We start from the raw sequence: 17234 nt of genomic DNA, 5'->3' as shown, positions 1-17234 counted from the left end.
CGCTGGCGGCGGGAGCGGCCGCTCATGAAACGGCAACAACGCCACAAAAAGCAACCCAGCCCAAACAAAAGAAAAAACGCAGATTCCCGCGATTTAAATATGAAGGGTGGCCGGCCACGGGAACGGCTCTTCAGGCCGTGAAGCGCACAGGGTATTTCAAAGGCCAGTTCAAGCCTTATGGCAGACGGTTAAGAGATAAATTTATATTGTTTACAACGACACGGCGTTAAATAAGAAGGAAGTTGTGTAGTGCCACGCGGTTGCTATGCCTTGGTAAGTGGAGCTTTCAGGTGTTTTTGATTGCATGTGCATGCACAGTGAGGTCCCATTTCTCCTGGGAATCCGGCACACCCTCACATTTTGCAACAGTAATTTAGAAAACAACCCGGAGAACTCCAGCACAATACACGCAACTTTAAACAAAAATACTCTTGCAGCCCTTGCGGCCTGAAGGCTGGTGGGGAACTTCAGAGAGATGCAGCACACTGGGCAGCGTTTACTTCTGGCCTCAGAATCACTGGATCATCAAGGTTGGAAAACACCTCTAAGATCATCAAGTCCAACCATTAACCAGAACCATCAAGTCCACCACTAAACCTTGTCCCCAAGAGCCACGTCTGGCAAAACAGAGGGCAGAAGTAGCAAACAAAAATAGTCTGGTTTGTTTTTAGGTTTTTTTTTATCAGTTTAAAACACAAAAGCAACTATTGAAGCTCATAAGCTTTCAGAAGACTTTCTGAGCACACAGCGACAGGTGGGTGGTGTTTGGTTTCAATTTTTTTTAAAAAAGGTACTCTTCAGCTTTGCTATGCATGAAGGATATTGAGAGAATTTGCATCTCTAGTGTAGAAACAAAGCAGAGCTTCACAAAATACAACTTTCTCATGTAATTATTTGCAGAATGGAAGACGTGTGGTACTCTGGTGTTTCCAGCCATCGTGTACACATCTCATACCTAGTGCTCTTGGCTGAAATCTCAATTATTTTGAGAACAGCTAAGGAAGAACTGTGTTTTTTTCCCTGAAGGTTGCACACAGGTCCTGTATTTTCCTCCTCAGAGCATCTCTGCTGTAGGATGTCTCCAAAATGCCTCGCTTTGGGTGGTAACAATTGGGGTGGCTCCCACTAAGGTCTGAAAAATAGTACAACAAAGGGATTTACCTTGAAAATTCTTTTCCTGTTGCCTGGCCCTACTGTAACTGTACAAACTCAAAACATGTGTGGCATCTGCATGAACATCCACATTCCTACAGGAAAGTCTGCTTGCCAGCACCTCTCCTTTCCCACACACCATTATGGAAAACAGAACGTTGTTCCCAAACCAAGGACATGCTTGAAGGTTCCAAACATGTAAAAATAAACTCCACTTCCTTCAGCCTGGCTCTGAGATAAGCTGACTGGAACAGCATGTTTACCTGAACACATCCAAGCAAGCCAGATAGGACAAGCTTCAGCCTGGAAGCCACACAGCACTTTTAGCATGACACTACATACAAATTAAATTCAGTTTATCCAGTAGAACTATCTGCTGTGACACAACTCAGGATTACAGCTGCCTTGCATCTTTCTGTCCTTGTCAGCAACAAAAATACTTCAGAAAAGCAGTTTCACACCACAGTGGGAAATTTTAAGGAGACGAGATATCCTTGATTGTGACCTCAAAGCAATAGTTTTATAAACAAAGCAAAGTATACAATCCATTCTGTTTCAGTACTGCCAGTGAAGGAGTTTCCACAAACACAGATAATGTATCATCTGTAAGGAGATCCTCACAATGGAAATGTGCCAACACAAGATACTTGCCACTTCCAGGAAGAAATTGAAAACTGGCTGGTGAAGTTTGGGAAATATTTTGGCTTAATTACAAACTGAGCACAGATTTAGGCAAAGGAGATTTAATTAAGTTAGGTAAAATTAATGGAAGGGCATCAAATACAAATTGGGGGTGGAGTTCCAGACTCCTGCTTCACTTACTTCAATTGTAAATTCGAAAATAGCCTTGAGGAGGTAAACAAGTGCATGGAGAGACTACATTCCAGTGTTGACTGCTCTGTCTAGACTAATGAGGTTACTGTTAATAATTACAACACATGGTGATTCTATACCCAGTGGCAGCACTGCATGAAATGACTTCAGCAGACCTCAAATCTTATCTGCTCAGCTTCATTCCGTTTCTTGGACAAGCCACCATAGCTTGTCCAAGCACACAGATCCTGGATTAGGGAAGAGATCTCCCCAAAAATTTCACTGCCATAGGCAGATTAGTTATTCTATTTCTAGTCTAAGTATCTTCAACCAAGAAATAAAGGATCTTCAAAGGACTGCTGAATTACAAATCTTATGGTTTTGTGTCCATGAATCCACTACAGGCCCTGTCCATCTTAGGGAAAAGCTTAAGGGCTCTTAATACTTACAAAATACTCTAAGCAGAGTTTAAGTACTTCATGACAGGCAATTACTCTCATCTAGTAGTTCCACCTTCTCCAGGAACACACCTTTCTCATGGCATGGTGCGTGCTGGGGCTTCAGCTGCTCCCCTCCAGTAGGTGACAATGCCCTAAACACAGTTCATTACAAGATGCCAAACTACAAACTGCGGGGCTGGACACAACCCAAGTTGTAAACTGTGTTCAAGAGTCTCATTTAATCTCTGAAGATTTTTCCTTCCCCCTTTTAGCAAGGTCTAAAAAACCAAAGACACCCTAAAACAGATGAAAAATGACCACTGAAGCCACATATTCCTTTTATAATCTCACTCTGACAACATAACAGCAAAAGCAGACTAGCAAGGATTTTAAACTCTTTATTTAATTCTTCTGCATAAAGGCAAAATGCCAACAATGTAACACATTCCCTTATTTACAATCATCATAGGTCACATGGAAGCATGCACATTGGTACAACAAGGTTTTAAATATGACTTCTTTAAAAAGTGCTGTACAGATGTGTCCCTTGCATACACACACTCTGTGCTCTGTGGTGTGTGACTGAGCCACCCTTGTGCTGGGACAAATGCCTGAGCATGCCTGGAAATAACATTCTGGGAGTGGGAGTCGTTTCTGGGGAAGCAGCTGACTTCCAAATTAGCAGCACAATGGGATTTTAGCCCGTGGGTACTGCCAGCCCCATGGCAAGGCTGTAGCAAAAAGCAAACCCAAACTCTTGCAGAGAGACAACTCCCAGCTCTAGCAGACATTGGTATCCCAGGACATGCTACACAAAATGCCACAGGGACTGTAGAATTCTTGCAAATGGCACATGAATTTCATATAAACCACTGTAGCCACAGCTCTCACTTCAATCTTCTGAGCACAGTGCTAGAAGGGTAAAACAAAGCAGAGTCTATCCCAACACCACCACAACCCTTAGCCTGGACAAGAGCAGCTCCACACCTGCAAATATTGCCACTCACCCCCAATTCATGTAGGAAAAGCAGGCACTGAACTCATCCTCTTATACTCTTTAACCAGGAGACTGGCTCCTGTTTAACAGGGAACTGGATCAGGTTGCAACACAAATAAAAGCAAAATCCAGGTATTTAAACTGTGCTGCTGTTCTAACAGTCACTAAGCATCTTCAAGAAAAGGATCTGGTTTAGATAAACTAGCTCCGTTTCCTTTCTCTTCTCTCACTTGACTTAGGCAAATGTTATTTTAATACACCGCAGAGAACAATAAATAGGCCAAATGGATGATCACCCACTTCAAAAGTTATGAACAGCTTGTCTTTAACAATTAGAGAAAGACTGAAATTATCTACATTCTTTTGAAGCAGTTCTTCAGGCTGGATGTACAGTTCTGGTCCAGCAAAGCAAAGGTTTAACTTCCTCAGTTTGGCTCGATATTGAACCGATTTCCTGGTGTAACATTAGGAGCAAGATCTCCATATGGAGTGGCAGGATCCATCACCTGAAGTAGCCTTTGCAATATGATACACGTCACCTGCCAATGCAGGTACAGCAGGAACGTTCTTACAAAAGCTTTAAGGAACATCCATTGTCATTGTAGCACAGGCTACATGAAATCTGAAGTTTTACACTTGAGGCAGAGCTTGCAGAAAATCTATCCTTATAAAGATCTGGAGAAACCTGAACAAAAAAGCAGATAACAGCATTTTACAAATATGCTGTATGCAGTCACTAAAATTTCCTCTTAAGCTGTAGTGTTACAGTAGCAGTAAATGAAAGAGAGCACTGCATGCAAGGAGCTTAGAGCACAGTGTGAAAAAGAAACCCATAATGTCCACACTGAAGTGTTAGAGGTACTATGAACATTTTGAGAATATGAATTCTTGAAAGAACAAAAAGAGTACCAGATACCCTTCATTCCCAAAATATTTGTCAGAAAGAAAAGGAAGCAGCTGAGCATATCATTCCCAACCTATCACATAATTTTCATCTAAATGTCATTATTAATTCAAAAAATACATTTTTCTCTCAATTCTAATTAATGAATTTCTGCCATATCTTAGGTGTCCTACTGACTAAGGCTTTCCCCTAGAAAGCAACTTGATACATTCATATTTATGGACATTTAATTGGGCTCCAAACCCGCCACATTTATATTTCCTGTTTAAGACAAATTTTACTTTACCAAAAAGGCAGGTGGTGTGGAATTCTGCCATGTAACCCATTACTCAGTTTTCAAGCAAGATTAACCTTTCTGACATTTGAGAGTTAAAGCTCACCACACCTAAAAGCCATGGTTCAAGGCAGTGTCACTCTCAATATTGATTTTTGCATCCCAGGAAACCTGTGTGTTCCTCCATAAATAAGGCATTTAATTCACTTTGTACCTCTTACATCTAACAGAGACATTTTTTCAATTAGAAAGAGTGATTACAAACCCAACCGAATATGTATACTCCTTAACAGAGCCTTTTTTACAACAAAGAGCATTGCAAAGCAGCTAAATATCAACTATCTAGAAATCAGAAAGGCTCTGAAGTGTGATGTAGAGAGACGTCTTTCTTTTACCTGAATAATTTCACCTTGTGTTGATTGCATGTTTACTGACTGTAAATCTCTTCCTCTTGCACTGCAGATCCTACATGACAGCACCAGTTTTCCAAGACTTGATCTGCTGATCTCAGACTACATCCCTATTCTTCAAGTCTTTTTCTGTCACAGGAGAAATTCCTTCTTCAATACTTCTATATACAAAGAGAGACTAGATATTTTCAAATATTGAATTAGCACTTTGGCAAAGTGAATGCATATTAAATCTTATTCACACTCAAACAATTTAAATTAAAAATCAATAAAATCAAAGAAAAATGCCATTAGCATGGTTTTTAAAAAACTCTACCTGCCTTTTCTTCATATTGCTAGAATCCAAAATCTAAGTGTAAAACTTCAAAGATCACTGTTTAACAGACATTTATATCCTAGTCCATGTTTCCAAGCCTGCATCAAATGTAGATCAGATTATCTAATTACACAAAAGACTACTTGCTAATAAATCTGTTTGACCCAAGATTACTACCCATCCTATTAATGCACCAGAAGAATTTAAAGTCCAAGAGGAAATTTTTACTAAAATTTACTGCTGCAAACTCAAACTTGACTTCATCACAAAAATATTAAGAGGCAAAAATGGTGCTACTGATATAAATAAAAACCTGCCACTTTTCATTTGAGTGATAACACATTTTCTTGCTGACAGATAAATATTTCAATTTACTATGTCTGAATCATTAAATCGTTTAATTCAGGTGCTGCATTAAATACAAGAGGATGGGATAAAATACTAATATAATAAAGAAATAAAAAAAGAAACTGATCTGCTTGAACTGAGTTTGTTTCTGTAGAATGGTACTGTGGATGGGCTACTAAACAGAACAGGTTAAATAAGCAATCAGCACAAACTCACCTTGGTATTTAAATTTTTTTCTTCATTTTCGTATCTTCAGCATTTGCACTTTCCCAATCTCCTTCAGGGTATTCTGACTGATCTCCTGCCAATAAACTGCTACAAGGTTTAAGCCTACAAATAAAAAAACCACCCAAAGGCCAAGAGGCTTTATTATGGTAACCTTTTTATATTACACAGGGCTACAAGGTATTTCTTCTAATATAGACTGTTACATGAGCATAAGGACAGAATTTTACCACTCAAGAGACAAATACTGGCCAACACATCCATAATAAGAACATTAAAAGAAATAAATTAAAAATCTATCTTTACAATAAAAGTTTGCATTAATGCTGAAATACAGCATTAATCAACAAAGCTTCTAAATTATTAAGCAAAAAAATAAAAAAAACCTGCTTGATGAGCTGCATTTTATACCTTTCCAGCTTGCAGTCTGTATCTCTGCAAGTTTTGCTGTCAGGCAGAAAGAAGTTGGATTTCTTCTGCTTTGGACTGTTCCATCCTGAGGAACAACTGGCTGGAATTGGGTCACTGCAAAAACCCAAATAACTATCATTGATGTCAGCCACAAAACAATCTCTAAGGAGACAGAGAGGAAGGTTTCAGCTCCCAGGCTGAGGAAGTGAGAGGCAATCAACTCTGCAAACTGCCATTGCTTCCCATAAGACAAAGAGTGTGAAAGGGGCTCATCTTTTGGCATTACTTAATGGCAGATGCAGCAGAAAGCAACAGATGGAGAGTTAGACTGGGAAAAGCCAAGTAAACTCAAAGAACAAAAATAACCAAACATACCATATGCTGGAGGAAATGTAAGGGGGAGGAAAAAGAAGTATCAAGCAGCAAAGGAGAAGATTAAAAAGAAAAGCAAAGGACACCCTCACCTCAGAGCATAAGCAATAAACAGGAATAATGTCATAATCTTTGTGGTATTTACCTTGTTATTTCTGCACCTTGCTGTACTGTCATTACTTCATCTTCACCAAAGGCCTCCCACTCGGAGCACTTTGAAAAAGCCTCCTGATGTCCTGAGTCAGTAAGGCTAGAAATAAAACAAAAAGGTCTGAATCCATGCACCTTTGCAATACAGTTCCTATTAATTTTTTCCGAAGGGGGCTAAGTAGAGAGAAAAACCCCACACCTGTATAGACATCTTTACTAAGGTTAGTGTGAAAAGCCAAGTAACCCCCTAAAATCTTAAACGACTGGTCCAGTTTTCTCGTGGTTCTGACAATGTGTAGAGTTAAACCAGGTTCTCTCCTCTACACAGCCTACTATTTCTTAAGAATAGAAAGACTTCTTATGCAGCAGCAAGGAAAAGGGAAAAAAGGAAATATGATACCAAAAGCTATGGAAGTAGCTTAATTCTTGAACAACTTAGAATAAGGATGTTAGCCCCCAAAACACTACCCTTGTATTATTCAGCTGTTAACATTAACCTCCCTCTGTCCCAGTCCCAGGCTGGATGACCTTGTTGTTCCAATGAGCATTTTCTTCCACACCATCTTTAACAAGGCAGGAAAAGGCTTACTCAAAATACACAAAGCTTTTTACATCCCTTCAGGGATACATTTACTACAGGTAGTACAGAGGGAATGTATCTTGGTAATAATTTAATAGGCAATAAGTTTTAGTATTCACTGACAGACTTATCAGTGTGCACTGGGCTCCATTCCCTCATCTACTTGTACACATCCTATACCAAAAAGGAGAATCAGTGCACGTTAAAAGGTGTGAGAAGTAACTGTGGCAGGTCACAGAATCATGCCTAACAACTGCATAATTACAGCCTCTGAGGTAAAAATACCCCCAACTAGGTTCCGTGAGAAGTCAAGAGCAACGTATTAGTGTTGCCTAAATCTACACACACAAAAAAAATCCCCCCTCTGTGCTCTGTCTTGTGACTCTGAAGTTTTCTTCCTCTTTGCAATGGACCTCTGTAAATATTTGCTATCATACAACACAACTATTCTGGCATGATTTCCCTTCCTCATTAAATTGCAGACACATTTAGATAAAATTAAAGCTATTAACAAATTAAGGGATAAATACCAGTCATATTCCAAAAATCAGTTCATAGTATCACTGAATTTCCATATGGAGAATTATTTTATACCTTTCCAGTGTGTGGTACATCTGCACATAATGGGGTTTGCTCGCTGAAACCACAGAGGAGTCAGAATTGTTTCTTTTTCTGCGTTTCCACACCGGAGAAGAATCAGGAGAAGAGGAACTACAAAAAGTAAGACATAGATTTTACATACATAACATTTTTCATCTGTGCTTAAATGCTTAGCAGAGTTCTGCTAAATCAAGGCACATGCTACACAGGAGGACCTTTTTTGAGATATGATTCCTCAGCCTCACGGAGGAACACAGTAAAAATGGCTGAAATTTTGGTAACCATGCCATTGTATTATGGAACATGAATTCAGTCACAATTGCAGAAGCAGAAGCTTGGAAGCAGAACCATTTTGAGCTCCACACACTTCCCCTCAGGACAAGACATCTCAGTAAACAGGGAAGTGCACATGGTGCTTCACTGTCAGTCTCCCTGCTGTTCTGCAGACAGGCATAACACTATTAAGGATGGTGAGTTCTACTTCTGAACAAGTTCCCCTATTTCAGCATGTGCCAATTGTTAAAGAAACCTCAGTACTCCACTGTATAAACAGAGAGGCTGAAAAAACCACTGCCTTTTCCTCCTGTTAATCATGTAATTCTGCAGTGCTGGTAATTTGTCCACATTCAGTGCTCTGTACCACTGATGGATTACATTAAAGAGCAAAACTGTCAAACTCCACAGCAGCATTTTAACTGCCCTTTCACATTAAACACTTCCTACAAAAACCTGGCAGCATCAACATGGACTGAATTATTTCCTGCAGTTACAACACAAGTTTTATCTCACCTCTCAGGTGTGTAGTCAGTCTGCCTGCACTCATCTTCACATTCATTTCTCTTCTGCTTTTCATCAAACACAAAGGAACCAGAAACATCCTGGTCTTTGCAGAACCATTCCTGGGAACTGCCTGAGGGTTCTGTACTACTATAAACACGATGGAAAAACAAAAACAGGTTTAAGACTAACCATCTGGCTTACTGCTCCAAGCAGAAAACAGTTAAGCTGTGGCAATAATTAACAGTTCATCTCACATGACATCCAAATGGTATAAAAACTGCGACTTCCAGGTCAATTACAACACAGTAAAACCACTTACTTACACAGGGCACTAATAGAGCTAACAGAATACCGTTCACTCCTTCCCTCCCAATTTACTATTCTAAGTCTTGTAAAGTATGAGGTGGCATCAATTAGTGGAACTGGCCTTGATATAGAAATTCAAAGTTCCGAAAAGAAAAAAAAATCCATCTTGAATATTGTTGTCACTCTTCTACAGAGAGCACAGAAATCTCTCATCACCTTACACTTGTCAAATCCTCTAACATTGTTACTGCAGGAGAAATATGGTTCCACTGACAACAGGAAAGATGGAGAGGTTATCAAAGCCAAGGAACAGTAACTAAATTCCTGTTCATGCCTATCCTTTTCTAGAAAAATAATGTTACCTTATGCTCACCACTGTAATCATACACTACTGCAGACAGACCAAATGCCCTCCTCCTCTGAATGCCTGACCGGAGATGAACTTAGACCAAATAATGGAAGTTTCTTGAAGACTGGTGGAATTCAAAACGAAAACAAGGCATTCAAGGAGACTCCCATTTCTGAGCCTGATATGCTCTCTTGCTCCCAGTCAGGAATGCTCTAAAGGAAATACAGAGCCCTCCTTAGTTCCTTAATCCCTGGCTTAATTAACCCATATACTCACACTGGCTGCAGATCCCAGATCTCTTCAGCAGGAGGATCCCAGGCATGCAGTGCTATCTTCCACAGCCTGATCTGCTGGTCCCAGGATCGACGGCTGTACTTCTTAAATTTGTTGGGAGTTCTAGGATGAACTCCTGGTATTCGCTGATTCCTGTAAATACACAGTAAGACTTATTATTTCAGACCATTATTTTAATTCTTAAAAAAATCCTTAGTGCATCAGATCACACAGCCATCAGTGGTCTAATAAATGACATTCCTATTTTTTAAATATTTAAATGAGATGTGTATATTTTAAAACACTGTCAAAATAGATCGCAAAAGCAAAAATAACATGCTGAGTCAGAGTTGAGGTTGATCCAGTCCAGCACTTTGACAGCTGCCAAAAGCAGATTCCTACTGCCCATGGACAAATATGAAACTGAACAAGCATAACTCATTCCCCTTCATTTGTATCCTAACCTCCAGCTACTTCTGCTCAGTCAAGTGCAGTTTCTGATGGAGTTAACTCCTTCACAGCAGTCCCTGCAGTGCTATGGCTAAAACAGTGCTGATAACACAGTGATTTCTTTGGCTGTTGCCAGTGTTTGCACAGCTTCAAGGCTTTCCCTTGGCTCCACTCAGCCCTGCCCCATCCCACAGCCACTGAGTGTGAACACTAAGCTACGAGGGGAAGCCACTGGGACAGCTGACTCAAACTACCCAAAGAGATACTCCACACCAGATAATGTCATGGTCAGCAATAAAAAGCTGGGAAAAGGAAGAAGGGGAGGTGTCTTCCAGAGTGGCAGTTGCTCAGATACTTTCAGACCATCAGTCTGCTGCGGGAGGTAGTAAGTGACTGCATTTGCATCATTTGGTTATTCCCCTTCTCTTTGCCTATTAAATTGCCCTTATTTCAATCCAAGGGTTTTCTCGCTGTTGCTCTTCCTATCCTTTCTCCATCCCACTGGGGAGAGGGAGGGAACAAGCAGCTGTGTGGCACTTGGGTGCTGGCAGGGGTCAAACCACAAGTACCTTCAGTGAACTCTTACTCCATCGTTGTCCATGCATTGTAACAACGGGGACTGCTGCAATTCTAAACAACACGACGCTTTTGGGAGGACAGAGAACAAAGTAACCCAGCTCTCTTGGTAAAATGTAAACAATCCACCTTTCCACAGAAACAACAAGGGGAAGACAGTGTAACAATGCTGTCACAAAGCAATCCAAGACACTTTGGAGAGAAAAACGATTACTGAAGAGAGGACTGTGCTACAGTCCTCGTTCAAAGTTGACATTTTCTGGTACCAATTAACTTCACACTGGCCTAGCAACAATCCCCAGAATCACAGGGAGCTGATTAATACAGAATTTATTTAAAGTAGTTGCTACTAACAACAGCAATGCACAAAGGGAACATTTACCTTTAATTGTTCCCTATCTACATTTGCTCATATGGAGAAAATACCTGACTTATTTTTGAATTTCAATTGATTTAAGTTTTCTTCACCCACTGTTCACAGAATTTGAAGAGAACTACAGCTCTGTGCTGATTTACACATATATCAGGAACAAATAAGAGTTTATTTGGAAATGTGCAACAGAGGGCAACTTACTTTGGAACTTCTTTAATGTATCTGTCATATGCGAGGGTATTCTTTCCAAAATTGATCTGTTTTTGTCTTCTCCTCAGAACCACTTCATCTGTTTCCCTTTCAGCTGGATTAGCAGAATAACTTGAAGATAAAAATAAGAATTAAGTTGAAACTAACTTTAACAGCTTTACAAGAAGTTATACAAACATATACTCTAGAACTGCCTGTATTCTTACTCTGATAGACAGGAAGCACAACTCCAGTTTTCAGGAAGTTGTGCTAACCAAATCTGAATCTGAAATGATCACAGAAGTAGCTTTTGAAATAAAACTTCTCAGTGCTACTCTCCCCTTTAGGCTTCCTTCAGGCTTGATATAAAACAGCCTGGCTGTGTTTCTAATCTTCTTTAGTGTGTGTAAAGTAGTCAGAGATGATCAGATGGCTATTGCTGAAACCAATGCAAAAATAGTTAGTAATTGTTCAATACATACTTTGTACTTTTTTTATTTGATGTCCCCACTGTTTTGCCTTCTTCAATTCTACCTTCCCAGCTGGGGCAGCTAGAAAGAGGTCTTGAATGTTCTGGTGTTGTAGAGCTAGAAAATAATGGGAATTCAACGTGAATGTTTGCTGCTCATAGCATATGTAATGAAGAGAAACTTCAACAGTGAACAAAACCAGCTCCACAACTGTAAAACCATGGGCATGCCCCTACTCTATTTCAGTTCAAAGTCACCTTCACCAGTGAGGTAAGACCATCAGTTTTACTTTGCAGGGAAAGAAAATGGTCGTGAAGTAAATTTCATGTCACAGCACAGACCTGACAATCTCTCAAAATGCCTTCAGCTCAGCTCTTTCTACTACCTGAGGATCCTCTCAATACAGAAATTCCATCAGAAAGCCCAATTCATGAAACTACTTGAGATTAAAATCAGTCCAGTCACTGCTCTGCATTGTCAGCCAAGGTCTTTGTAAAGGACCAGGGGGATGCTTAAGACACAGAAAAACATCCATCATATGAGCAGAACTAGTGTTTTGTCAGATGCCATCATATCCCAACATGATAATTTCAAGACTGTAAACTTTGCTGTGTGAAGCCAAAAAAGCAGTCAGGAAGCTCTTAAATAAAATCAGCTGTGTCACTGATGTTCTTCAAGTGAAGTAACACTTACCAAGTTCCTCATTAACTTAAAAAATTACAGCATCATACAGTTTCAATTTATATAATTGCCAAAGACTTCTCCTTTCAGTCTGTCCTCTTCTGCCAATGTTAATGACTCAATATTTAACATAAGCAATACAGAACTAGATTGAGATTATAGTCTTACTTTCCATAAATAGTTTCACATCAAGAGATGAAACTACCATCCATGCTGACAATGTCATTTTACCATAGGACATAAAGATTCCACACTAAAAATGAACATATCTACTCAGCAAAAGAGAAACACAAAATGCTGCTGGCACATCCCCTTGGACTCATAACATACTGTTAGTATTTTTTTTATGACAGCATCAAAGACATAGAAAACACTCATACACACATGAGCTGTCCCAAGCTCTTCAAAAGATTGATTTATTACAAAGCAGTATTAAACATGCCATCAGAAATTACAATCACCTTCATACAATGTAATACTCAGAGATGTATGAAATATAGAAAAATATATATAAAAGTATTTCCTCTGTTCTAACTTACAATCTACTAGGTTTTCTGCACATATCCAAGCACTCATCACTTTTCATCCTGTTGTCAGACATTAAGATACCAGTCTCAAACACTCCCCCCATCTTAGGTCTTTAGAAATTTCCAAAAGCAAAGTCAAATATTCCTAGAATTACCTATGTACAAAGTTTTATCTCACCTCAAATTGTTCTTAGTACTGGAGTATGAGAAGAGAAAAGGTGCTTACTAAAAACTGTAATAGAGCTGAAGGTACCAAGTGCACTGTTAAGTGAAGAGACAAAAATGGTTTGCACACACTTACATGTAAAGATATTCAGGCAAAGCATGAAAGTAACAGCATTTGGCTTCAATAGAAATTTTAGAGTAATACTGAAGAGTTCAGCAATAAAGGGCTTAAACTACTGCTTCCCTTTCATTTCTCCCTTTCACATGGAATACTTGCTAACATTACACTATGGCATGTATTTCAATTTGACAAAATGGACAGTCTTCTCTTGTCATGATTCAGATATAATTTCCTAACTCTGCGCTACTCTATTAGTAGAAAACATTTAACCTAATCACATCTGAGCTTTTCTTGAGTCCTAAGAAAAAGTGCAGCAAAGTGAAGATTTAAAGAAACATTTAAATAATAAGTTCATTCCTTACCTCTCCAGCCAGTGGTCTGAATGTTCACAATGATATTCCTCAAACACCAAAGAATTTGAATTATTCCAGCTTCTACATTCCTGTTCTTGGCGCCAGCAGTGTGGATGTTGCACAGAACTAGAAAACAAGAATTTTCATTAGAAATCAAGTCACTGTAGTCACTGAACACTGCCTATACAAAACAAATATGGACATCTGATTTAGCAAACAGATACACGATTTACAAGAAGTTACTCATTCAGGCAACACTAACTTAAACTACCTGAAGGGAAGTTCTAGCCAAGTGGGGGGTGGTCTCTTCTCCCAGGCACTCAGCAATAGGACAAGGGGGCACGGGCTCAAGCTCTGCCAGGGCAAATTTAAGCTGAATATCAGAAAAAAATTCTTCACAGAGAGAGTAATCAGGCATTAGAATGGCCTGCCCAGAGAGGTGGTGGATTCCCCATCCCTGGAGGTTTTTAAACTGGACCGGACGTGGCATTGAGTGCCATGATCTGGTAAAGGGACTGGAGTTGGAGCAAGGGCTGGACTTGATGATCTCGGAGGTCTTTTCCAACCCAATTGATTCTATGATTCTATGAAAGAATATGATGCCTTTGACTAATGCAATTAAGACATCAGAATTTTCAAATAACAAAAAATACTCTATTTGCAGACCAAAAGGTGAGGAAAAAATCTAATTGAGGAATGTCACCAGTATTTATGGATCTGTGGATATGTGCCAATGTTCACAGAGCATCCTCTGCCAGCAGTCCTTCCAGTAGTAAACTTGTGGAAAAGGCAAATGCACAAACATCACTTCAACACAAGAAAACAGTATGGCTAAGGAGAATTAGGTCAAATGTTCATGTGGAAACACTTTTACACAAGAAACTCTCTACCAGACAATGCAGGCCCCCACAAGGAAGATTGGGACAAAGTACTTGCAACACGCTAGTGGGACAGCCAAAGACTGCGTAAGGGTTCTCTACATTTTCCTCCTCAGTTCTGTCGGCTTTGACCTCTTAATTGACAGGTTACTAAACAAAACACCCTCACAGCGTCTACTGACATCAGACTTGGCTCCTGGGCTAAGGACTACGCCTGCAGATCCACCTGCCTGAGAGAACGCCCTGGCACTGCAGTCTCTGCAGAGCAAACACGCTGCACTCGTGTACGTGTGAGTAACAGCAAACACAGCTGTAGTCTCTGAGCTTAAGTCAACAAGTGAGACGGAAGGAAAGGGTTTGATATGTTAATCCTGCATTAACCACCGATGTCTTCCTTCCCGTCCTCCCCCGGCTCTGTGAGTTTCCTGCTCCCAGCGGGCTCAAAGTTACCACCAACAAACAGCACGAACAGCTCTCTCCGAACCACAGATCCAGGCAAAAGGGCACTGCCAACGCGCTCTGCTTTTGCAAAGGCAGTGGATGGATAAAAAACCCTTCTCTGACCGCCTTCCACAGCAATTACAGTCCCTTTACCAGATCATGGCACTCAGTGCCACGTCCAATCGCAGTTTAAAAACCTTCAGGGATGGTGAATCCACCCCCTCTCTAGGCAGGCCATTCCAATGCCTGATTACTCTCTCTGTAAAGAATTTTTTTCTGATATCCAACCTAAATTTCCCCTGGTAGAGCTTGAGCCTGTGCTTCCTTGTCCTATTGCTGAGTGCCTGGGAGAAGAGACCAACCCCCATCTGGCTAGACCTTTCCTTCAGGGGAAGGGAACGCAGGGGGAAATATTAACTTTTGAGGAATTCAACCCAAAGCCCAGCCCCTGCCCCCGGCCGAGCATCGACCCCGAGCCCACACGCCCTGCCCGGGTTGCTCCCCCTCTCCCCACGGGCAGAGCCCAAGGCAGCCCCTGCACGGCAGGCGAGGGCGCAGCAGAGCCGGGCACGTCTGGCGGAGGATCTCAAGCCGGCAGCAGCCGCCCCAAGAGCCGCCCCACCCCGAGCGCCCCGGGACAGGCAGCGTCACACCCCGCCCGCCCACACAGCGGAGCCGCGGGAGCCCCAGAGGCACCCCGGGGGCGCGATGCCCGCCCGGCTCGGTCTCCCCGTGCCCCCGCGGCCGCTCCCACCTGCGCAGCCCGTCCTGATCGCCGCCGCCCGGGCGCCGCTGCCCCCCAGACATGGCTGAGAGCGGCGTCAGCTCCGCGGCACAAACATGGCCCGGGCTCCGCCCCCAGCGCAGGCGCGGAACGGAACGGCCCGGCCCGGCCCGGCCCCCCGCGGGGGCGACGCAGGCGCGGCCGTGAAGGGCCCTGAGGGAGGCGGGAGGTCCTGCTCCCCCTGGAAAAGCATCGGAAGGGAGACGGGATGTACCGTTGCCCCTGGAGAAGCATCGTGAGGAAGGCGGGATGTGCTAGAAAAGCATCGGGAGGGCAGGAGGAAGGCAGGATGTGCCGCTCCCCCTGGAAAAGCATCGTTAGGAAGGCGGGATGTGCCCCTCCCGCGGGATGGAGCCTGTGCAGGGCAGGGCGCAGCTCCCTTAGTCAAGGGCAGCGCTGCCCTCACGGCCTCTCCATCCCTGGAGCCCCCCGAGCCGCTGCGCTCGCTAATCCAGGGAAAACCCGGCTCCCACATGGCAGTGCTACCTCACGCGTGAGCCAACGACTGGGTTTGGGCCAGGTCAGGCTTCTCTTAGGTGTCCTGAGCTAAATCATCTCAGCAAAAGGGAGTTGGTGCGAGAGAAACGTGTCCCACCTTTCATACCATTAATGGCATCACCGAAGGGTTGGGGTTGGAAGGACCTTACGAATTGTCTTGTTCCAACCCCCCTGCCACGGGAACGGACACCTTCCACTATCCCAGGCTGTTCAAAGCCCCATCCAACCCGGCCTTGCTCAGGATCCCTTCCAGGGATGGGGCATCCAAAACTTGTCTGCGTGACCTGTTCCAGTCCCCTCACCACCCACAGTAAAGAATTTCTTCCTCACAGCTAATCTAAACCCACTCACTTTTACTTTAAAGCCACTGAATCTTGTCTCCTCTAGTTATGTCAGTGGATTTAATTACAGAATCATAGAATGGCTTGTGTTGGATCTTAAAAGATTCTCCAGTTCCAACTCGCTGCTGTAGACAGGGACACCTTCCACCAGACCACGTTGCTCAAAGCCCTGTCCAACTTGACCTTTAACACTTCTGGGAATGGGGCATCCATAACTTCTCTGGGCAACCTGTGCCAGGGCCTCACCATCCTCACACTAAAAAATTAATTTCCAATACCTAGTTTAACCCACTCTCAGTTTGAAGCCATTCCCCCAGGTCCTGTTACTACACATCCTTGTCAAAAGTCCCTCTCCACCTCTTATTGTAGCCCCCTTTAGGTGCTAAAAGGTGCTCCAAGGTCTCCCTGGAGCCTTCTCCAGGCTGAACACCTCCAGCTCTCCCAGCCTGACTCCATAGCAGAGGGGCTCCAGCCCTCAGAGACTCTTCATGGTTCTCCTCTGAACTCACTCCAGCAAGTCCACTGCTACAGGAAAGCACTCATTCCTTACTGCCTGTGCTTGGTAATAAATCTGAACACAGTAAGTTTCACACAGGACACATCATTGCTGTATGCCAGTGCCCCCTTGGAAAGTTTTAGTTCCTGCCCATGCTGATGTCATGACATACAGTGTCACTCCTTCCCATT

General features: G+C 42.4%; 1 protein-coding gene across 1 annotated transcript; it reads right to left on the bottom strand.

The window, feature by feature from the left end:
- Positions 1 to 2793: 2793 nt before the first annotated feature.
- Positions 2794 to 16183, bottom strand: LOC139672661 (uncharacterized). The gene is made up of 13 exons (XM_071557106.1): positions 16115 to 16183; positions 15679 to 15962; positions 13615 to 13731; positions 11771 to 11875; positions 11301 to 11420; positions 9704 to 9853; positions 8782 to 8919; positions 7987 to 8103; positions 6808 to 6912; positions 6291 to 6404; positions 5871 to 5984; positions 4976 to 5168; positions 2794 to 4087 (listed from the first exon to the last, which is right to left on the bottom strand). Exons 1-11 carry the CDS (start codon positions 16181 to 16183, stop codon positions 5879 to 5881), a joined length of 1425 nt encoding a protein of 474 aa, XP_071413207.1. The 3' UTR covers positions 2794 to 4087; positions 4976 to 5168; positions 5871 to 5878.
- Between the last annotated feature and the right edge of the window lie 1051 nt (positions 16184 to 17234).

The sequence above is a fragment of the Pithys albifrons genome, chromosome 5, assembly GCF_047495875.1.
Source record: "Pithys albifrons albifrons isolate INPA30051 chromosome 5, PitAlb_v1, whole genome shotgun sequence".
Classification (NCBI taxonomy): domain Eukaryota; kingdom Metazoa; phylum Chordata; class Aves; order Passeriformes; family Thamnophilidae; genus Pithys; species Pithys albifrons.
This window is presented reverse-complemented; position numbering and strand designations above follow the sequence as displayed.